The sequence below is a fragment of the Amphichorda felina genome (assembly GCF_050947745.1).
Source record: "Amphichorda felina strain 45539 chromosome Unknown scaffold_4, whole genome shotgun sequence".
Taxonomy (NCBI): domain Eukaryota; kingdom Fungi; phylum Ascomycota; class Sordariomycetes; order Hypocreales; family Bionectriaceae; genus Amphichorda; species Amphichorda felina.
In genome coordinates, this window is record NW_028145046.1 from 2,625,737 (window position 1) to 2,648,407 (window position 22,671).

The following is a 22,671-nucleotide window of genomic DNA, read 5'->3' on the forward strand; positions in this document are numbered from 1 at the left end:
TTGAGTGAAGCTTATTTTTTATTTATTTATATGCCAACGCGGCTTATCAGATTGATGTTCGCGCGCTAACAAAATTACCACGATGATATATCATTGAAGGTAGGGATGGGTATAGACTGCACTTCCCCCAGGCACATCATCCTTCCCAAAATTCTCGAGAATGGCGGCAAAGATATGATCATGCGTCAGCACATTAGAATATATGCCTTGATCGCGACCAAGACATGAGTTACTCTGGGACTTAGCACCATCAGCCTCCCGTATCAGATAGCGTTGGAACTGGAAGCAATTAGAAATAAAGCTCATGATTATATGCTGCTACGGTAAGTATCACGAGGAGTATTATGAGAAACACCGTGGAAGAAACATGCCGCTATGCCGCCGATGTCAGTTGAATGCTACCCTCAACTCGGCTGGCAACATTAGCATCGAATGACTATTGGCCTACGGTTATTATAGTAGGTCTAAGGGAATATAATATAATATAGCCATGGGATACCTTTCTTGTAGTGGGTGGTATTGGGCGCGAATGGAGAGTTGGAACACCGCCTGGAGGGGCCTGTCTTATGGGAGCAGCAGTATGCACATTCTCATAAACGCCGATACCTTGGCATACCAATACCATGACAGGTGGCAATGATCACTCCCACCGCTCATCAGCAACTGCAGTTAAATTCGTGGAAGGATTAAATGATTGCAGTAGTATACCCATAGAGATTGTCAGCGCCCGAACACCACAAGTTTGAAGAAACACATCACGGAGTAGGTGCGTAGTACGAGAGTGAACACGACGGTTGTTTCAGCAGCCGTTTCGGAGGGCGTCTCGGTACATCTCTAAAAGGGTCCACCCTTTCCGGGACCAAGGCCCGCCCAGCCAGATTACTGATACTTGTTTAGCCTCGATCTTCCTCGTATGGGTGTAGCATTACTATGGAGTACTCGTAGTCCATACCGGACCCCTGCCGCTCACCTCCCCTTTCCTGGGCGGCCGCACGTAAAACAACGTGTTGTCTGGCCTCTGCTGGTCCAATGAAGCCCAAAAAGCCTGTCTGCGGTGCCTGAAAATCCGGGAATGGGCTGTGCGGCTTGTTGGTAATGTCCTCACTCTTGCGCCCTGAGGCTGTCGTAAAGCCGAGCACCTCGGTTTGCATCATTGTGGGAGGGGAAGGGTAAAATATTTGAAGGAGATGGTCATCATGGCAGGACTTCAGGCATGAAGGCGGAACATGGCACATTTCGCCCATAGTGCGACTCCCCGGCCCTAAGACAGAGTCCTTGCCTTGCGACAACAGCATCGTCATCACTAATACTAATACTAAGTCGTCTCTGATTTCCTTACGATTCTCGCCAACCTTGCCTTGTGGTAGATTACGTGTGAGCCAATAATAGTGTGTACATATTTTTGTCCCCATGGGCCGACTGCCCCAAGTAGTACTGGCATTTCACCCTCTGTCGTCATGGCACATCTAACCCCTAGCTTTGGTGACTGTTCGCTTCAACATCCGATTTGGGGTATAGTATTCGTGTACATCGTAACGCCCTGTAAGCTGCCACCCATTGAGCCAAGTCCCTTTCCCTTTCCTCCCATGTACAATATACAATGCCCTAGATCCCGTAACGCCAAGGGGTCCCCCAACTCTCCCGCATGCAGTGATGCCTTTCCTTTGATATCTCTTCTAGGCACTCTTGGCCTAACCTGTTCCCGTATATACACTGCAGGCAAGCTCCTGCACCTCCTAAAATCCTCGCCACCTTGGCCAGAGTGACCTCATCTCGTTACTGAACAAAGAATGCAGGGTCCATCATTGCCCCGGGATTGCCCATTGCGGTATAATCCATACCCATCATCCCGTCGTTAACGTCACACATGCCGCCGTCAGCTGACAGAGAGTCTTGGTTCTGTCCCCAGTGCATGCCGTCAAGGTCCCAGAGACCATGCTGGTCCATCATACCCATCATGTCCTCCGACTCTAGCCCAATGGGGGATAGGTGGAAGTCGGTATCGTTCATCATCAGGCCCTCCGTGGTTATTTGGAGGGAGCTGTCGGTCCCTCGCGAGGCCGAGGTCTGTCGGCTCGCCTCGTACATTCGCCACACTACCTCGCGGCTGCGACGTGCGGCAAGGGACCAGTCCTCCATAGCATCAAGCAGCTCGAGAATAGTCTCGATCTGCTTTTGCCACTCAGGGACCTGGGGGCTGTTCCACTCCCAGAAGATGCTGACCAGGGGGATCATGGCGGCTTGGTAGAGGAACCACACAGCGTTCCATCCTGACATTTGATTGCGTGTCCACTCACGCGAGATGTCCTCGATGGTGGCCTTGGCCATTTCACGGCATGTCTCTACAGCGGCAAAGTCCTGCTCAGCCGCCTGGGCACCCACACTGTTGCTGGCCATGGTGAGGAGCACTGGCCGGTGCAGTAGCATGCGAAGGTTCTGGTATCGCCACTTCATAATACACCGAGCAATATACAGCGGCTCCGCGCAAGGGTCTGTGGTGCGGAGAAGCCAGGGGAGGTTGCTGTACCAGTTGACGAGCTGACCATCCATGTTGCTGCGGTCATCTGCCCGGATGAGCGGGGTGATGGCCAGCATATCCTGGATCTGCGTGGCAATTTTGCAGAACTTGATGTTCTCAATTAGGGGCAGGATGCCTGCATGCTGCGCCGAGTCACGCGCCTGAGGGCATTGGTCAGTCAGGCTGAGCAAGGGTCCAGAGGGGTTAATATATAACATACCTGATTGATGCCAAACTCGGGCGGAGAAATGTTGATCGCGGGTCCAAAGCGCCCAAAGGAGGGTCGCCCCATGGTGGTTGTGGCCCAGGTGTCGAGGCAGAAGAGAGACCACCACGTTCTTCTCCGAGTCTCGGCGGCCGCCAAATCATTGCTTCCCTGCGCGAGAGACTCTCTGTGCAGTCCGAGCGCGCTCGCCATCCTGATGGCTGCCCCGATAACCGCATTGGCCATGTTGGGGCGGTTGATGTAGTGCAGGTAGTATCCGCCTATGATGGCGAGGGCCTGGACCGTCTCAATGTGGCTGCTGCCAAAGGCATCAATAGTAATGTGCTCCATAGCCCGGTTGTAGTAGTTGATGTGATTGAAATCGTCAGACTTCATGGCCACAATGCTCCCCATGGCGAACACCATATTCAACAGGGCCAGCCAGGGAGCATCGCACCGTTGACCCTCCAGATAGTCAGACCGGAAGGAAGCCTCATCAAGCATGGGGATGAAGACGTGAATACGCTTGAAGTAGGCGTCAATCAGAGTCTGTCCTTTCCAGGACCACGGAATGCGGGAGGTATCTTTGGGAACAATAGATCGCTGTCGGATCACCGGAAGGTTGCTCGCCATCTCGACACTGTTTAACGGCGGCGCCAGGGAGTTCTTGAGCTGGGGCTGGACCTTCAGCATCACCATCAGGGCTGCCTTAATGGATGAAGCTCCCAAGTATGATGTCTGCCGATCCATGGTGAGGCCCAGAGCGTTGACATCGTCGGCTTCAGAAGGAATGGCATCTCTTCCTCGGCGTTCCTCGTCCCACTCGGCATCCCCTGCTGGCATCTGCTCCAGACTTGAGAGGCTGCCATCCGATGGCTGGTAAGGGTCGAGGTCCTGCCTCATAGGAGAAGTGTTTGGAGGTGGTGATGGTAGTGACGTCGGCGTGTTGGCCATTGGTCGATCTAGACGGCTCAGAAGTTCCTGGCGTGAGAGAGGAAGAAGAGACGAGATCTCCTGGCTTGGATATAGCCGCTTCAGTACGGAACGGCATTCTTCCAACTGCTGAGAAAGCGCCTCAAGCGTCCTTGGAAGGGTTAGTCTTGGCTCTGATAGGTTGCGGCAGTTGCTGCAAAGAGTGGAGAACTAACTTCCTCGAGGGGATGACCCTTTGCCGGTGCTTGTCGTAGAAACACCTCTTGGGAGCACGGCTGGAAAGGCACTGGCCACACGGCTGTTGGCCATCACACCGAATTTTTCGCCTCTTGCACTCAGCGCAGGCATGGGGAGTTGTGATGCGCTTGCTTCCAGTGGTGCCGTTGGATTTGCCGCCATCAGCGGAATCAGCAGAGGGCTTCCGAGGAGTGACTCCTTGGACTTGAGTTTGGGGCGTTAGCTAATGTGACACTCTTAGGTATAGAGGCTTACGTACAAGTATGAAACATGCCGCCTTGCGTCGGGACGGGAATCGTGGGTGCCATGGTGCGCAAAGGAGATGCTGTCGCGGAGCGCTCTTGGACTGTCGTTACTGCATGGAAAGTTGTGCACAGAGCGTTGAAGAAGCTTAATATGTAAGGACGGCTGTAACGTATGCAAAGGCCAAGAGTGACTGCCGGGGTTGCGTGTGGAGGTGGCAAGTGACGAAATGGGCGGTGCAACACTTATTTAAATATATGAATTATCGTGTGATTCGGGTCCAAGGTGCATGCATGAGGTACGGAGTAGCTAGACGGCAAAGGGTGGACAGGAACCAGGAGTTGAAGTGTGGAGAAGAAGGGGAACCGACTAGGAGGCCAGGGACAGGGGTTGAGAAGAGCGATGAGTCTGTGCTGGGGGAGCCTGGGATGTAGTTGGAGACGGACGGGGTGTGCGATTCGTTCATGTTGCTATGTGGGTTGAATGAAACTTGAGACTAGAGCACGCTGGTTTGTGGGCTTCACTTGGAGCCTTTGGACTCTGCGGATGCCACTGCCGGGAGGGTGGGTCGGCGGTACCGGCGGATGAGCGACAGGGTTGACGTTAACTCCAAGAGATGCTCGGGGCAGACGGGACTACGGTTGTCGACTGGTCGTGGGTGTCCTGTCCCACATGCAAGGATACATATTGGAATTTGGAACGTCGTTTACATACCTAGTAGAAACGTCCTCCTGTATCTCCGACTCTCTGTGCTGTTGGGTCCGTGTGGCCGGGTGACGCGTGGTTTGAATCTGCCCCCAACATCACTGGAAACGTGGGAGATGCCGGTAACGATGTTTCGAGCTCAGACGGCATTGCTTGCAAGCTCCATTCTCCTCAGCTGCAGACGCCTCCTTGTGGGAACGCACGCCGTCTGTGTGTCTAGGAGTCGTTTGAACATGGGATGGAAGATGTGTACGGAATGCTCGTCGGGAACTTGGCCTCAGGCGCCGTCGGAGATTACCACCCAGCGGCTAATACTACGTACGTACAAGTAGTAAGGGTCCCTACTTCATACGCGTGAATCATCGCCGCAGTATCGTGAGCCTTGGCTCATCACCGGGATGGCGCTGGCGCCGGTAGCACGATGGACGAGATGGGCAATCCGATGCAGATCTGCTAGCTGGATATGATGGGTCAGCCGGCGGCAGATGGACCATGGCCAGACGTGTTTGAAGCAGAGCCGGGGCGGTGGCGTAGGCGGACCGACACATCCAAGCCAGGTGCCATCTCCCATCGCGGCGCCGATGGGGCACCCCGCGAGGTGGACAGGTGGTTGGACGGGATAAATCTTCGAGGGCGGACAGGCGGATGGGCGGATGGATGGATGGATGCTGGGGAGAAAATCCGGGGTAATAAAGCGCCTCATGCAGTCAAGGGCTGGAGGGATTGTGCCTGATTCTGGCCGACGGGCGCCTCCAATGGGGCGAGGGTGCTTAGATGGTGAGGCCGAGGGAATAGGGGGGCACTAAGCCCGTCTCAGGCGACTGTCGAGTTCAAGCTGTCAAGGAGTCGCGCTCGAGTTGGCGTCCTGAGAGGTCGGCAGTCCGGGGCGGTCGGCTGGACGGTTCGTGGCTCCGTCTGAAAGGCACCAGCAGTACAAGATTCCCGCAGGGTCCTGGCGCGCCCATTTTGTACCTCCGATGCGGGCGCTAAGCCCTGTTGGCACACAGGCCCACATTTTAGAACGGGCGCCAGGAAACTGCTCCCGACGTTCCTGACAGCAAGCCTGACCACCTGGCAGCCTGACCTCCCGACCTCCCCTGAACCTCGACGTCCATGTTTCTTTCCTGCAGCCTGTACTGCTGCAACGTGTTTGAGCGCTGTCCCCGTTTCAAACTTCGGCTCGAGAAGCCCATGTTGGGCGAACCGTTCTGGCCCATGCCATAAGCAACGCCAAATCTTGTCCCGACTCGAAACCACCCATTGCCGCTTCTGGAAGATTGACCGCTCTGTTGGGCCAGGTTTGTGCGAGAATGTTGCCCGATTATCCTGGTTAAACCGCCAAACAGTCGTGTCCACCAACCTGCGACCCGGGAACACGAGCAGTCTGTGGAGTTGCGAATCTAGACGAGACTTGATGGCGATCCTTCATAGTCTCAAACCACTACCGACTTTTTTGATACAATCATGCGTCGCGGTCGGTCCCCGAGCTCGCTAGCTGTTCGAGAATCTGGTGAGAAGCGCCAATTCTGACCCATAGCCCTGGGAAAAATCCGATACAGTGACTAGGGACAAGGGATTCACTCCCGTGGGCCGTGACCCTATCTGGTTTACACTTTGACGGAATGCGATAGATCTCATTCGCACTCGTACTATGTACTTCCAGTTTGTCCTGTGCCCCCCGCCAGTCGCCTGCGCAGTGCAAACTTGCATCTCATTTCTCCTTCATCAACTTCTCACGATGGTCTATCTATCAAACAAAGATTACCTCATGCACACATAATGTCGACGCTGCTTCTGATCCCTTTCATTTTCCCACATTCCCTGGTTCCCTAGCTGTCGAGTCGATAACACAAATCCCTTGCCTTGGTCATTGCCCCTCCTATTTCAAGTATCATCTCTTCCTAACGCGTGCGGAGAACTAGTATTACCCCTCACCAACTTCCATCGGATCTGTTCCCGTTGCTCAGCCTGATACTACTCAGGGCTGTGGGCACCAGTTTCTCAACCCTAGCCACCCACTTCTACACGCCTTGCCGAAACGAGGCTCTTCACGATGATCCTTTCTAGAACAAGGGTTCGCGCGGTTTCTGCAACCGATCTTTTCAGTTCACGGCAACATGTCGTGCCGGGGTTTTCGCTCCCGTGTCAGCCACTTCGCCAAAGCTGCTCACCCCTTGGCTAAAAGTACAGACTCCCTCATAGATGAGACAATTGAAATGCTGGATCCTTTGTGAGTGAAGTTGTCAATATGGTAGTGAAAAATGACGGCTACGACAACCCTTGTGGATACCACCGATTTCTGTGACATTCTGCCTGTCCATCTGCCGGTCTCCCCGAAAACACGTGCTGGACAGACCAATGAGCCTGGTGTCTGGGCAAACAAGCAAGGATACCACCATCATGTCAAGGCGGATCATACCCAGCACCTATTGGCGGGAGGAATATAGAGCCGACAGTGACGAGTCGTGGCTTACGTCGTACATGCCCCATCACCGCTCATGTAACCTAGACATGCATGTGCGCGTCCTGACCCAGAAGAGGATTGGACTCAGGTGCGGGCTTTGGGCGTCATGCATCCTTTGTCAGCCTACGCATCCAAGCTGGCGCTAAACGGCATTCTTCCGGAACCCACGGGAAGGTTATGTTGCTGGTCCAGACTTCGGTCTTCGACGCATGTTCCGCCGGTGAACCATGTTTCCCATGGGGTCTTGGCTAGGAGTCAAAGATGTGGTGTCGTGCCTGAGACTATCTGAGTGGCTTTCAATTGCCGACGCATCATTGAAGCTATTACCATGGAGCGAAGTGTAAATGTTTGGGGGCGAATCTCCGCTTGGCAGTATATTCTTTGCGCTTGGTATCGCAGTGTTGAACACATCCTCCAAGGTCTAAGTACTGTACCTAAGCCATCATGGTCCTTGTTCCTGAGCAGTGGGTGCGGTCTAAGTTGCACACAAAACTGCGCAACCAGCTTCTAGGGTTTGCGGTCCGAGAGAAATCGACTATGTGAGCATCTCGGCCTAAGAGCTCTTGGCCGTGGATGTGGCTCAGAATGCAACGAGTCTCGTGGCTTGATGGTCAGGATGACAGCTCTTTTTGGCTGCATATTGGGGACGTTCCCACCAGATCAAGGAACGCTGGATGCATAGGCGTCCCAATTCTTCCTTGCCGCCTTCCATTCTGATTCACGCCCTTTAGCCCCGGATCGGCACACGCGATCCCGAACCGACGATGCTACCCCCTACCCCTTGGGGCCCCATATCCTTTGTCCCTCCCCCCGCATCAGCCCACCCACTTTTGGTCGATGCGCTGTCCGCGACCACTGCGGGAGTGGGTGGGTGGCCATCGCATATGCTTCCCTCCTAGTCAAACCTTGCGGAAAGCCGCGAAGACTCGTTATAGGCGAAGAACCTGACACCGGCTGTCGATGCCGTCAAAGATACAGGTGTTGTCAATGGGGATGTACTGTTTCGTGATGATCTTGATCATTTCCTGGGCGACCATTCCACCAATAACGGCGGATATGTTGTGGAGTTCGCCACCTCCTGATCTTGCAACTTCTTCCGCAGCTTTGATGATACGTTCTTTGCCGGCGGCGGCGGGAACGCGCTCGGTGATTGAGGCCATGATATCCTCCGCTGTGGCGGTCTCGGCGTGCGATCTGCTTGTCAAGGCCAGGTATATTGGAATAAGCGAGAATGGCATCTCCGGGCCGGCAATAGAGGCAATTTCGTCATTGCCAAGCTCCTGTTCTGCAGGAGAAAGCCCGCTTGTCAGCGCACTGAGCCTCCTGTGGTGAAGCCTTCCCGCAAATATAGATTACTCACCAGTCGTCTGCGCCAGACTTTGAGGCTGGCCCTCGGGGCTATTTATGAGTTTGATGAATCGCGCGTTGGTACAGAACATCTCGACTTCCGTGGGGTCAATGTCCTCGCCTCCAGGTGTGTTGCGGACTGTACCCAGGACTTCACTCGCATCACGGCGGGCCTTATCCTTGTATATGTTCTGGAGCTTTATGTAGACAGTCGACTGAGCCTTCATGTCCGGCAAGCTGCCCGTCACTGGCAAGCTGCCATGCCTGCTGTAGAATAACTTGACGGCGTCTGCAATGATCCAGAAGCTAGACTTTGTGTCATCCTGCATGCGTCGTCAGAAAATTGCGCCATTTCTTAATCTTGGCATGGCTGCAAAGACCTACCGAGGCTGTGTGGCGATAGTCAAACACCTGCTTGAGAGTGTTGGGCAACGCGGGTTTGACGACATGCTTCATGACGGCACCAACTGCCTCCTCAAAATTCTCCTCGCCCCCTTCCGGGTTATCCCGCCTCATGGCATCCGATACCATATTGCGGAACGCGGTCTTGTCTTGGTAAGAAACTGGATAGGCACCATCATGGCTGTGTTTCCACAAATCGAGGTAATGAAGTAGAATGACTACTAGCGGCACATGGCCGTGCTCGTGATTATCCATACCATCAATATCCTTAGTCATTTCTTTGGCGAACTCAGACAACTCAGGCCATGGCGAGAGCAGCCTCAGGTCAGCCGTTGCTGCCTGGTCCGGGTGGGTGTCTACTATGGGGAAGGTCCCGGGAAGAGAGACTGTGAAGTATCCATAGAAGCCCACGGAGTGGATAGGCACCAGTGGTATTTTGTGGCGTTTCCCGTACTCGTGTAGAAGTTGAAGACGCTCCCTGTCTATGGGCATCGAGTACATGATCATCGTGAAGGGCTCAGGCGTCTGGAGAAGCTCGCTAAAGCTTGATGAGGCCTGGATCGAGTGTAAATACAATGAGCCGGAGGATGGAGGTAGAGGGCACTATGGGATCTCACATTAGGCTTCGGCCACCAGTCACCCTGGACCTCGGGATTAAGCTCAACCAAGAGCTCCGTGCAACACTCGGCCCTGGACCTTCCTCTGGAATTCTCATCGAGGAAAAAGTTGACACCTAGATCCGAGTCTGAAACAATGGCGTCGTCGGCAATGGTAAACTTGCCAATTCCTGAGCAGCGAGGGGAACGGTCAGTCTCTGGAAGTCCTATGGCGCAAGGCATAGGCCGACGAACCAGGCAATACAAGATTCTTGAGTGTCTCGACGCCGACGGTGCCGCAGCCCGAGTTGACTAGAAGAATATGCGCCGATTCGAGCGCGGTCTGACCTGATGCAGCCCAGAGTCTCAATTGGCGATCATACTTTCTCTCCTTCTCCGATGGTCCATGAAGGACGGGTGGTATCTGGTCCATCACGTCGGTCATGGCGACTGCACTGGACGGGAAACGTCCGCAGCTTCGAAGGCTCCGGAGTCTCTCCTGGAGCAGGTATCAATAGCGAGGAGGTGCCCGTGATTTCAGTTGGGCCAAGTACAAAGGGCTGCGGGCGTTACGTTCAACGTTTGGCGGCGGACGTGGCGTGAGACACCGTGCGGGCTGCGGGGATGTCCTGGGTTGAGGGTCCAAAACAAAAAGCCCAAGCTTGGAAGTCGGCAAGACGCACTTTAAAAACACATCGCCTAGGTAGAACGCGATGATTGTCCAGGTGCATCTAGGATTCTTCGAATTTTCCTGTAGCGAGAGGTCAAACGTGCGTGAAAGCTGTTTGCGATTGTCCCGTTTGTGGGTAACGTCTGTGAGGTCAGGTAAGAGGAGCGGCGGCTCTGAAGTTGGAGCGAGTTAGGTAAGCGATGCTGGGCTCAATGTTGCCTGATCCGACGAATCGGGCCTGAATTGACATAAGAAGTCCAACGATTTTCTCAAATAAGGTACCTATGTTACGTCTCTGTAATTCATATAGGAATAAAACGGTTTCTTAGTCATAATTATTTTGGCATGGTTCCGGTTTTTAGCCATTACCAGGCATTATGAACGATGGCGAGAACCAATTTCGTTGAGGGAGGTTGGTGGAAAGAAGTGGAAAAAAGACTCAGTAAACTGCGGTCCCAACTCCATGGGGGACAACCTAGTATATACATGGGAATTCGTCTATTAAACATAAAATCATAGTTCAAGTGTGTGTTAAAGATGACCATAGAAATATAACGGGAATTATACTATCGGCCACGCGAGAAATAGCCCATTGAATAATGCATCAGGCATATCGAGTGCCTGTTTCTTTTTCTCCATAACTTGGGCAACTTTGGTTACCTGGGTTGTTTGTGTTTGTGGGTAGGCCCGGAGCTTGGTTATATAATTATCCGTGTATTCGTACTTCGTACCTACCTAGCTTCTACGTAGATCAAATGATACGTACGGATTACTACGAACCTTGAGCCAAGACTCAACTGTCAGCCACTAAGCCCCACATCCAGGGACCCACAAGGACCCGTGTTTGGCCAATACTAGACGCCGCTATTATGTAGGTCCAGTCGTATGGGGGACCTCACATGTGGTTCCACCTTTCGCCAATGGTACCCTTCGTACCCGAATGCGAATGCGGTCAACAGCAATAACAACGACTCGAAAGATGATGACAGGCACCAAATATCCTGTGGTAGAGCATGGGGCAGCGCTCTATGCCTTGCGCTTGCCGACACTATATAGACATGGCCGCGCCAGACAGTGCCCTGAAATTTACCTCTCCTCATTTCCAACCTCTCCTCCGACAATTTTGCAGCGCTTGGAATCACAGTAATGAGCCCTCGAGCTGTGGAGACTTCAAATCTGACATTCATCACAGAAAGCCGCTGCCCTCTTTTGGTCGCCGAGTCACTTTATCAAGGGCTGGCTAGAGCGTGGTCGACGATTTACCACATCGGAGGGCACAGAGAATTCAATGACAGATTCTTTCTATGACTGTACCCCCAAGACTTTACTTTCAAGATTGTTCACATCTTGAGGACCTTCTGTTCTCACTTCTACTTAGTTGTTTTCTGTATGCAATTCTACAAGTATGGGGGAAGCTACGGATACTACCCAAGGGAATGGTACCCCTTCGGCCCCTCACGACGGTGGCTCATCGGGGGCAGACTTCAAAACATCGTCGGTTCCCCCAAAGCGCTTTTGGCTCCTCAGCGTCGGGTAAGACAAACTTCCCATCCTGCCCTCAAGCTCCCTCCGACTAAATCTTTGCTGTTGTTTTGCTTAGAGTTTGTTTGGGTCTCTTTCTTACCTTGGTCGACACTTCTATCGTTGCAACTAGTCTGTACACCATCGGAATCGAATTTGAAGCAGCCGAGACCGTCAACTGGGTAGCTCTAGCCTACACCCTTGCGTATCTCAGTTGTGCAGTTACGTTCGCTCGGCTGTCCGATGTTGTTGGGCGGCGGAATACCTTTTTAGCAGCGCAAGTGATGTTTGTTGCCTTCTCCCTCGCCTGTGGCGTTTCTCAGAATATGCCACAGCTCATTGCCTTTCGCGCTCTACAGGGAATCGGTGGATCTGGTAAGGAAAATGGAACCTTCAACCGTGCTATGGTATTCCTAATAACCACCGTGTAGGCATCTACTCGCTGTCTATGGTCATCTTGCCGGAGCTGTGCCCTCCACAGCTTGAACAATATATTGGAAGTCTGATTGGCATTGTTCTTGCTGGGTCTGGCGTGTTAGGTCCAGTGTTGGGTGGGATTCTCACTTACTATGCAAACTGGCGTTGGGTCTTCTGGATTAAGTAAGTTGGCCTCCGGTACAGATAATCTATGGTGATGGCTAATAGCACCTGACAGCGGACCTGTGGGAGTCGTATCCCTTGTTACTTTTTGGTTGGCCTGGCCCGGAGAAGAGTATCTCCCGACACTTCAACGCCGTCGATGGAGAGAGTTCGATGTTCTCGGGTCAATTATCATCATTGCCGCAAGCACCCTCGTCGTTTTTGCCTTTCAAAATGCGGGCGAGGCATCCGGAAGGGCATGGGACCAGGCTATTTTCATTGCGCCCGTGGTCCTTGGAATAGCTAGCTGGGGCGCCCTTATTCTATGGGAAAGTTTTCTTTTCCGTCGGTTTGGCGACCGGATTGCACTGACATTCCCTGTGAATCTCTTTCGGAACCGAGTGTACACGAGTGCCGCCATGTCTACACTCTTACTCGGATTCCCCTATCTTCTCCTCATCTTCTCTTTCCCGCTTCGAGCTCAAGTTGTGAGTGGGAAGAGCGCCCTGATCGCTGGACTCATGCTGCTACCAATGTTGGGGACGACTGCACTGGGCTCTGTCATAGGGGGAAAGATCAACACCACAAAGAACTACGTGTTTGAACTGTTACTGGTGGGTTCAACCTTGATGACGTTGGCATGTGGACTTCTCACTATGATTTCAGGGCCCGCAGACGATGCAAAGGGCCTTGGATTTCTCACTTTCGCTGGTCTGGGGTTCGGGCTTTCAACAACTGCGGCGACTATGATCGCCACCATAGAGGCACCTATTAGAGACTATGGTAAGTTAAACCTTTATGCTACTCATAAACATACCCATGGCAATCATTAACATCAGCTCTAGCACCCTCGCAGGGGATCTTGGCTCAACTGCGTATCTTGGGTGGCAGCTTGGGGATTACTGCGTCCACTGTATTTGTCCAAACGCAGGTCTCCAAGTACCTGAAGGGTGTCATCTTGACGCGGGACTCTGCGAAGTCGGGGAGCTTAGAGAGCGGCCTGTCAGGTGAACAAATGCAAACAGTTCGCCAAGCCTACTCTAAAGCCTTCCAGTTAGGAATGGCGACAGCTACAGGTGTCTCGGGTGCGGCTGTCCTGATCGCCTTCTTTGCATACCAACGGAAACGGACTACGATCCAAGAGAAACGGAGGATATTGGCTGAGGAGGAAACGGCTCGCAGAAAAGCGCAAAACTCACCCCGAGTATCTGGGGGCACCGCTGCGTAAAACATTGGATAAGAGCTTTGGATTAGTTCGCGAAGTTCCAAAGCACATGTACCTAGTTGCAATGTTGTAGATATTACCCAGGAAACTAATGCTTGATTATACTCCCATTGCCTCCACGTTCTACCGGATCCGAGACCTCACTAAGGCCTTTGATAATCTTTTCCCAATTTCAGTGGCTCCCATGTTTTGATGGTGAGCCAGGGTTGGTTTGATGGGTGCACCCATTGCCCAGCTGCCAAACATGAGGCGCAGCTACATGGGACTAGGGATGCATCTGCCAACGATTACGATTACGGTGGATATTAGGCAGATGACTGCACAAGTCCGCCAAACCCAAGTGCCAAATGTATAACTTCATACTCCAATAATACAATATATAAGACTCTAAAATAGCTATTCTATACATAGAAGAATTTACTCATAATAGCTATTATATAAGATATAATTTTTTTATCTGTAGCGATCTTTAATCGGGCGCTATGAGACGTTGAAGTTATGTATAAGTAAAGTATCACGTTAAGTAACTTTCGACTAACCTAATGTAGGTCTAGCCGGAGTTCTTCCGAACTTTACCGGAGTATAGCCGAAGGTATAAAAAAACACCTAAAAATCACTTAAAAATCAAAGACGAAATATACGTATATAAAAAAAAGAGAGCTATAGTCTTTCCTATAAAAACTATTAGTGTATAGCTACTATATTATAATAATGCAGTTATGAGTGAAATTTTGTGTTAGCAGACTTGTGCAGTCATCTGCCAACTATCCCACCAGAAACTAACGACAGTACTGCAAGGGGGTTTCCCCGCTTCACATTTATTTATTCTATCTTGATACCGCCTATCTTGATATTCTTCTGAGCCCTGGTTTGCTCTTGTGTGGCTTGTCAAGGGCCCTTTGCTCTCTAGGGTCAATTTCTTAGAGATGCGAGGCTAGATCGCACATTGACACAACGAGGATGGGCTGCTCCTGCACGACGGACGCGGAGGCTATTGCATCCAAGGAGCATAGTGATCGGATTGACCTCCAGCTGGAGCACTGGGCAAAGAAAAGCCCCAGAGAAGTCAAGCTGGTTATTATTGGTGAGCCTGGTTCCATTTGTATATGTCTGTTATATGTATGCTTTCTACCACTGTGCTCCTATGAAATATGGGTTGCCTAAATTATAACTAGGTAGCTAACCTTGCCTGCTATTGATTTCATACTACTAGGAGTTGAGGGTGCTGGGACATCAACCGTCATGAAACAGTTCAAATTAGCCTACGAAGGGTTCTCTGATGAGGAAAGGAAGGAGTTCGTGTCCGAAATTTTTACCAAGATCGCTCGGTCAATGCGTCTCCTCATTGAGTTCATCGACCTCAGGGATATGTTCCCCACGAACTGGCATCTCGAGCACCATGTGAATGCCATTCTGCGGCAGCCCAATGAAATCCAGAGCACCACGTTGGATATAGAAATCGCACGCGCCGTGGAAACTCTCTGGGGGGACGATCTCATCCGCCAAGGGTGGAAGGATCTCAAGCAGGAAATTGGAAATTCAGATGAGGCTTTGGAGCAGTGAGTCTGCATTCTATTTCGCCTCTAGAAATACAACATATCATGATAGAACCTGGGCTAATAGAGGATAGCTATTTCACCGATATTCTTCGCATAGCGTCTACCGATTACAAGCCGGACAGCCAGGACATTCTACTACTACGTATCCCTACGAAAGGCATTCTCGAAAAGATCTTTTCGTTCCCCCCCAATGTGACTTATAGACTTTTTGATGTTGGAAGGGGGTATAAGACAATGGCACAAAAATGGCTCCATTACATGGATGGCATCAAAGTGTTTCTTTTTGTTGTCCCGACCGCTGAGTACGATTTCCCATCATGCGAAGAGCACCAAGAGTCTAGAAAGCCCCAGCGCGGCTCATTGCGCGCTGCCTTGAACCAGTTCACCTCTTTCTATAATTCTGGGTGGTTCTCGCGTACTGTCTTCATAATACTGCTTAATCAGATCGACAAATTCAAGGGAAAATTGGCTTCTAGCCCTCTACAGTCCCATTTCCCGGATTTCACCGGCGGGAGTGATTATAAACTGGCCGCGGAATACGTCAAGGATCTCTTCAGGAGCGGGAGAAAGCTCGAGGACGACACCAATGAGCTTTATCTTCATTTTACATGTGCTATTGATTCTGCACATATGAATATTGTTGTTCGTTCAATTGAAGGTCAGTTCAAGTTGTGTAGTTTGAGCTTGTGCGAAAATTGTGCAAAACAATTGCTGATCCGAGGTAGATCTACTTGCTCCAAGGTCATACAGACCCTTCATATAACTATTTCGGTGGTTCTATGTGGATCCCTGAATATGTGGAAATTAGGACCGTGATTAAATTGAATCTTTGCGCCAGCACTGCACTCGGCGAACAGTAACCTGGGGCTAAGTTGTCAAAGTAAATAGGTGTGACATTCAGCCCGGGGTTCTGACCCAATCACACCATGGAAGCCGCGACTTAGAAGGATCACACAAGAGTTCTGTATACCCTTCGTATTTACTCGAATATCTAATGTACATGAAGAATTTTGGGTAACCAAGACGATTCATCTTCAGCAAGGCCCGTCAGTAGACCCCTCCTCATCCACACCTGTGTCCAGGGGAATGTCGTTGCCACCCTTGGCAGTATCTAGGGCCTCAGCAATACGCTCATCGGAGAAGCCAACCTTGCCGCTGCCCCAATCATTGTTCATCATAGCATCGCGGACCTCGGCGGAGGGGAATCCATAGTAGTCGAACAGGCCACCGTAGAACCAGCCACCATTGTGGTTTTCAACGGGGGTCATTGTACTCCTCTTTGACAAAGCGCATGGCGTGCGTGCTACCGTTGTCCTTATGGTGGACAATCTTAGGGTGGACGTCGACCTGGAGGACCTCTTCGATGGGGCGAACGTCGTAGCCACCGTGGGCGCTGGCAGCGATGTACCTCACAGCGTCGCCCTCCACCCACACGACAATATGCTCCCAGTCGTGGTAGTGTACACGAAGTAGTAGCCGTAGAGCAAGGCTGCCCAGCCGTTGTTAGTCCGAGAACGGATGTAGACGTTGTTGGCACCGAGATGGGACTGCTGGCGGCAGACGCTGGCATCTCCAGGGTCCTCAATTTCGCATGTGTCACAGTCGGGGTTTAAATTAGCAGCATAATCTACAGATGGGGCATTATAGCAGCTATCTGTGTCAAAATCGAATGCTATACTGCATGTTAGTGGCATTGTCCTGTTCGGGACGCCATGGCGTCTTCTCGCCCCGGGCCCATGTGGCTGCCGTGGGAAGTTTTTTGACCACGGAATGTCTTGATTGGAGGTGCCAGTAGAATATAAAGTACTTACCTGGCTGGTATCTTGACTCAAGATTGCTGTTGCAAGTCGGGACTTTGGGGGGGGGGGGGGGGGGGGGGGGTGGTTTAACGGGTCCCTCCCCTTGAATAGGAGTGAAACCGAGTTGGCGTTGACTGTAGGAAGAACCAGAGTTGCTAGGGCGGTGAGGGGCCTGGGGTTAAAAGATGAGCTATGTTTGAAGGATGGATTTGATGAATTGCTGCGCGTATTCCTGTGTATCAGTATACGACTGGAGTGATGCCCCTGAGATCAGACAAAAACGGGTCCCCGGAGGTTCGATCATGTTAGAAATATGCATAAATATGCATAAATTAAGCACTATACGGCAATGTGTGCTATTTCTATTCGTTGATTCTAGTCTATATGCCATTGTTAGGCATCGGCCACTTTGAGGCGCCCAGGTCTGTTCGCAGCTTTGATCATTCGCCGGCCATATTACTACAATAAGAATTTATGCCAGCAGAGCCGTAGAAGCCTTTTTATTAAGAATTAATATTAACCGGTCCAGATATGTGCGCAGGCCGACGTGCCACACTCAGACGATCAGGGGGCTTCAACCGTTCGGATACAACAGACTCGTGGCCTTTGTCAGACTATCTCATGTTGTAGACTCACATAAATACTAGCAGTACTACTGATGAAAAGCCCAAGCGATAATAATTCCAATTGCTCACGAGACTATCCCCAGCTGCTTAGTCTGCTTACCTGTACATGTGGGCAATCCACTGGACATAGGCGCTGTTCCGCACAACGGACGTTTTTGCATCCTGGGAGAGGTTCAATTGAACTTGGTCTTTAAAATATACATGAAGTAGATGAAACAAAAAAGACGCTTCCTGAAGATCTCTTACTTTTTGAAAGGGGGGAGGGGCAGCGGTGGAGTGTTTCGAGAGCGACTCTCGTGGAATCCTCCATCAGACGGTCAGATTATAGCAAGCGAAAATCACTCATCTTAGGGGCAAATTATAATCTTTCAAAGAGCGGAGTATGCTGTTTAACATTACAAGGGTCAAGGATTCCTGGTAACCCCGTTCAACTGTGTTCAATTGTTTGTTTGAGAGGAACGTTGACGACTGTGACACGGTTCGCACACACTCGATCGCCAGTAGATGGATTTCGAGACTATTTCTAAGGCATTGAATTCTGCTCTGAACAGCCTCAACAAGTGATTTCACTCAGGTAAGCCTGGACTGTCGCGTGTGCTATGCCGCTCAGGCCCTGATAGTGCGAGGCAGCAGCAGCATGGATATGTTCTTCTGCGGCCCACACTACTAAGAGCCAGCTCAATACATGCAGATCAAGACTAATACATACAAAATAATGTGCAGACACAGCTCTGAAAATGAGAAGGAATGGAAATGTACATACGCCATGGATCCTGGGGCAGATCTTGGCCTCTTACTTCTCCATCCTTTCCATCTAGTCCTCTCCGCGTTGCGGTTAGCACCGTCTTGCTGATACCGGCCCATGCGGACATGTACAGGTAGATAGAACTACAGTATTCAATATCTTGTTGTTTCTACACTTCCGCGCGGGAACATGAGTATATACGCACCTACATGTACACACGGATGTATCCCGCGTTTCACAAATTGGCGCCATTCTTGCTGCTCACGCCGTCCATCCCCCGAGCCGCGCAATCCACATGGTAGCAAAACCAACTCCAACACTCGCCCCCAGGCCGAGCAGGATCTTGAGGAGCCCTCCCCCAATAGTGATCCAGTGCAGCTGGGCCACCATGTTCTGGCAGATGCGCGACTCGTTGCTGCGCGGGAACGGCACGTCGGGCACCTCCTTTCTGAGAAACTCGCACAGCGGCTCCCAGCCCAGGTCGGCGAGCTCAATGTCCAGCAGGCGATCTGCAGGGACCATGTGCCGGATGATGTCGTAGTGCCTGTCGTAGCCGGCGCGCATGACGCGGCGGTCCATAGCCTTGCCCACGTCGCACACGCCAAAGAGGCCCATGTAAAAGTTCCACAGGGTCTGCGTGACGCGGAGGCCTAGAACGGGCTCGAAGATGTGACAGCTCAGCCAGGGGGTGAGGCCCCGCGCTGAGGGGATGGCGAGGGTGCGCAGGTAGCTCTCAGCCCACGAGTCGAACTCGCGGTGGACGAGGATGACCTGGGCCTCTGGGTACGCACGAAGTAGAGGCAGAGAGTAGACAGTGACGTCTGTCAGGGCCTCGCATGGGCCAAAGTACTGGTCCCATTGGTCGCGGGACCACGTCTTGCCCGTGTATGTCGGCAGGGATGGAATGTTGTCGTCGGCGGGAGCTCCAAAGCCGACAAAGCCGGGAAGCTCTCGAATGTCCTCCGAGTGGAAGACGTCCTTGTATCCGAGGATTGTGAGGGCCTCCTTGAGAGACAGTGAACCTGTTCGATAGAAGCCCAGGGACAGGATCTGCTTGGGGCGTGGAGGTCCCTTGGCGAACGGCTGGAAATTAGGGGTCATGGTCAGAGGCTTAAAGGAACAGGTCTGGAGCAAGAAGCCAAAGCCGAAGGATAGGAGTCGTCCGGGGCTTCATGGTTATGATGATTTGTACTTTGTACCCCGTACAGGTAGGTGGTGGTGGGACATCGATGCAGGTGGCTGTGCTGTGCTACGGGCTGATCGACAATATGGATGGCTGGATGGAGGGAACCCGCAAGCCCTTTGTCCCTGATGACCGCGCGGTGTGAAGAACACAGAGTATTATCCGCTGATTCCCAGGTTGTATGATTGAAAACACCGGTAAATGGTGATGGGACCAAATATTTGCTTATCAACAACATGAAACCAGAGAGCTGCAATTGATATTACCATTAACCTTAATATAGGTAGGCAGGGTTGTTGTCCTGCCCCACCATTTGCAGCGCTTCCATTGGCCACATCGCCAAAATCTCACTGGGGACTGGCCCACCCCAGCTGTTTGTCGTGGCCAGATAGCGCCTCTGATTGGTTGTATCGCCAAATCAGAGTGGCTTGACCTCCAGCCTGGTGTAAGTGCTCTGAGCCTTGCGTCGTTATGCGTGTTCCTCACTGCTGCGCCGCCGTGAGATTTGGCGAAGCTGCTAATAGAGATTCGGGGTTCATGGATGGCTTCACTTTGGCAGATTAGAGTGGAAAAGACCAAGAGACTGGAAGCACCTTAAATATGGCCGCTGCCCCCCCTCTGGCCTCCTGATGTCTAATATCCAACCCATTCCGATCTTTCATCACTTTCCCCTTTGTCCCCATTTCCTCACAGTCATTCATCTATCATGAAGGTCACCTCTGCCCTCCTCGGATTGGGCTGGTCCGCTTTTTCGGCTGCTCAAGTCTTTGTTCCATCTCCAAAGCCAGACAAGGTTGTCTCGTCAAAACTGCTCCATAAGGCCGAGATATCCTACAAGGAGGTTACATAGACATTGACGTCCAATCCAAATCTCTCCGTGCTGACCAAGAACAGACAAGTCTCTGCGAAACCACAGAGGGCGTCAAATCCTATGCCGGCTACGTGACCCTCCCCAAGAAGGTCCTCAAAGACGCACAGGGTTGGGATGACGACCAGGCTGCCCATATCTTCTTCTGGTACTTTGGTATGCTCAAACTCTCCCTAGTTCACTTGAGTGCCGCCAACTGATGGATTGGTAGAGGCTCGCAACAATGCCACGACAGCACCAACATCCATCTACCTCGGCGGCGGCCCTGGCTCCTCATCCTTCGATGGCATCTCCGACTTCCCCTGCAACGTCAACGCCGACTCCAACTCGACAACCCTCAACGAGTTCTCCTGGAACAACAATGTCAACATGCTCTACATTGATCAGCCTGTGGGCACTGGCTTCTCCTATGTCAGCCTCCTCAACGGAACCCTGGATGTACTCTCGTCTGTGTTTACTCCGGTTGGGAGTGAGGATGAGCTTCCGCCGCTCAATGTCACCACGATGCAGGCTACGTTTGATTCAACAGCCACCATGGACCTTGAGAAGGCTCAGACTCTCACCCTGACCACAATGTCCGCTGCCAGGACTTTGTGGAATTTTGTCCAGGTCTGGATCAACGAGTGAGTTCTGAGTCCATTGTGTTCGCCCGCAACCCTAACTAGCTGGTTCCGATTCCAGATTTCCGGAGCGAAACACCAAGAATCAGGAGCTTTCTCTGTGGACTGCTTCGGTGAGTGCCACTAATTCCCGTACCCCGGGTCCCCAAGGTGTCAGGTTCTGACTCTCTATGTATAGTATGGCGGCTTCTTTGGACCCGCCTTCTTCTCCTACTTTGAGGACCAGAACAAGCTCATTCGACATGGCAAGCACCCCGTTGCCAAAGCCAAGACTCTGAACCTCGCCACGTTGGGCCTACTGGACGCCTGTATCGACTCGAGGATTATGGCCGAGAGCTTCCCACAAGCCGCGTACAACAACACCTACGGCATCAAGGTGTACTCCGAGGAGGTTTTCAACGAGGCCATGGCCGCCATCACCGCCCCCAAGGAGGGATGCCACGCCTTAATCGACAATTGCCGCGCGCTCGCCAAGGAGGGGGACCCCCAGAGCTTCGGCTACAACGAGACGGTCAACAATGCCTGTGTGGCAGCCACTAATGTCTGCTACTTCAAGATCCAGGGAGCACTGTCGGCCAATTCCAATGTGGGTGAATCAAACCATGCCGCATCGCATTATAATTACTGACGCTCTCTCTCAGCGATCCCCGTTTGACATCACCAACGTCAACATCACGCAGCAACCCCGCAGCTACCGAGCCACGTTCTTCAACCAGCCATGGGTCCAGGAGGAGCTCGGCGTGCCGCTTAACTTTACCCTCGCCTCCGTGGCAATACCCGCGGCCTTCTTTGGCGCGACCGGTGACCCAATGATCCGAACTGTGTCCTCTCTAGAGAATGTGCTCGCCAGCGGCGTCAATGTGGCTATGGCCTATGGCGATCGCGATGCTCGGTGTCCTTGTAAGTGCCACTCGCCTACTGTGCCAACGAGGCACAAAGCTGACGCCCGTCTCATAGGGTTTGGCGGAGAGGACGTCTCCCTTGCTCTGGACTTTGACTCCTCCGAGACATTCCGCTCTGCTGGCTACGAGTCCATCATGACCAACTCGTCCTACGACGGCGGCTTGGTCCGTGAGAACGGCGCCCTCTCCTTCTCACGGATCTTCCAGTCCGGCCACGGCGTAGCCGGCTACCAACCAGAGACGATGTACCACGTCTTCGAGCGCGCCATGTCGAGGCGCGATGTCGCCACGGGAGTGGTCCGCCTGTCCAAGACGCCCGACTACGCCAGCAAGGGCCCTCACAGCGTGCGCAACGTCACCAACGAGGTGCCGGAGCCAGAGCTGAGCACTTGCTATGTGGCCGAGGCGTCCGTGTCCTGCACGGATGAGCAGCTGGCAGCCCTTGCGGATGGTAGTGCTGTTGTGGAGGACTCGGTCGTCGTCAAGCCGGCGGGCACTCGTGGCGGGCTGGATGGTCAAAGTGATGCGGAGGAGGCAGGAGACAAGCCGGACGCGGGTGCGAGGAATGGCGGCGGCATGATGGTTTCCTTGTTGGTCGCTTCTGCTCTTGTCTTGGCGGTGATGTAGAGAGAGGAGCGACGCATCTTCTCGTGTGCAACCTCGCATGATGTAAACAGTAAGTATCCTGTATAAGACTACTAGCACCATTTACCAATGGTTAGAA

General features: G+C 52.3%; 6 protein-coding genes across 6 annotated transcripts; 2 read left to right on the forward strand and 4 right to left on the reverse strand.

Annotated features, from left to right (window-relative positions):
* Positions 1-1,776: 1,776 nt before the first annotated feature.
* Positions 1,777-4,201, reverse strand: ACO1O0_004601 (uncharacterized protein; the record flags this gene model as incomplete). The annotated part of the gene is made up of 4 exons (XM_083194040.1): positions 1,777-2,679; positions 2,739-3,807; positions 3,872-4,097; positions 4,153-4,201. The coding sequence occupies 4 exons, from the start codon at positions 4,199-4,201 to the stop codon at positions 1,777-1,779; spliced, it is 2,247 nt and encodes a 748-aa protein (XP_083050988.1).
* A 4,033-nt stretch (positions 4,202-8,234) lies between these two features.
* Positions 8,235-10,095, reverse strand: ACO1O0_004602 (uncharacterized protein; the record flags this gene model as incomplete). The annotated part of the gene is made up of 5 exons (XM_083194041.1): positions 8,235-8,590; positions 8,666-8,975; positions 9,037-9,609; positions 9,672-9,841; positions 9,906-10,095. 5 exons carry the CDS (start codon positions 10,093-10,095, stop codon positions 8,235-8,237), a joined length of 1,599 nt encoding a protein of 532 aa, XP_083050989.1.
* Positions 10,096-14,605: 4,510 nt separating this feature from the next.
* ACO1O0_004603 (uncharacterized protein) lies at positions 14,606-15,208 on the forward strand (the record flags this gene model as incomplete). The annotated part of the gene is made up of 2 exons (XM_083194042.1): positions 14,606-14,729; positions 14,859-15,208. The coding sequence occupies 2 exons, from the start codon at positions 14,606-14,608 to the stop codon at positions 15,206-15,208; spliced, it is 474 nt and encodes a 157-aa protein (XP_083050990.1).
* A 1,250-nt stretch (positions 15,209-16,458) lies between these two features.
* ACO1O0_004604 (uncharacterized protein) lies at positions 16,459-16,887 on the reverse strand (the record flags this gene model as incomplete). Its single annotated transcript, XM_083194043.1, has 2 exons — positions 16,459-16,693; positions 16,883-16,887. 2 exons carry the CDS (start codon positions 16,885-16,887, stop codon positions 16,459-16,461), a joined length of 240 nt encoding a protein of 79 aa, XP_083050991.1.
* A 1,748-nt stretch (positions 16,888-18,635) lies between these two features.
* Positions 18,636-19,475, reverse strand: ACO1O0_004605 (sulfotransferase family protein; the record flags this gene model as incomplete). The annotated part of the gene is made up of 1 exon (XM_083194044.1): positions 18,636-19,475. The coding sequence occupies one exon, from the start codon at positions 19,473-19,475 to the stop codon at positions 18,636-18,638; it is 840 nt and encodes a 279-aa protein (XP_083050992.1).
* A 788-nt stretch (positions 19,476-20,263) lies between these two features.
* Positions 20,264-22,574, forward strand: ACO1O0_004606 (Alpha/Beta hydrolase protein; the record flags this gene model as incomplete). Its single annotated transcript, XM_083194045.1, has 7 exons — positions 20,264-20,398; positions 20,452-20,581; positions 20,637-21,048; positions 21,107-21,158; positions 21,224-21,631; positions 21,687-21,945; positions 22,003-22,574. The coding sequence occupies 7 exons, from the start codon at positions 20,264-20,266 to the stop codon at positions 22,572-22,574; spliced, it is 1,968 nt and encodes a 655-aa protein (XP_083050993.1).
* Between the last annotated feature and the right edge of the window lie 97 nt (positions 22,575-22,671).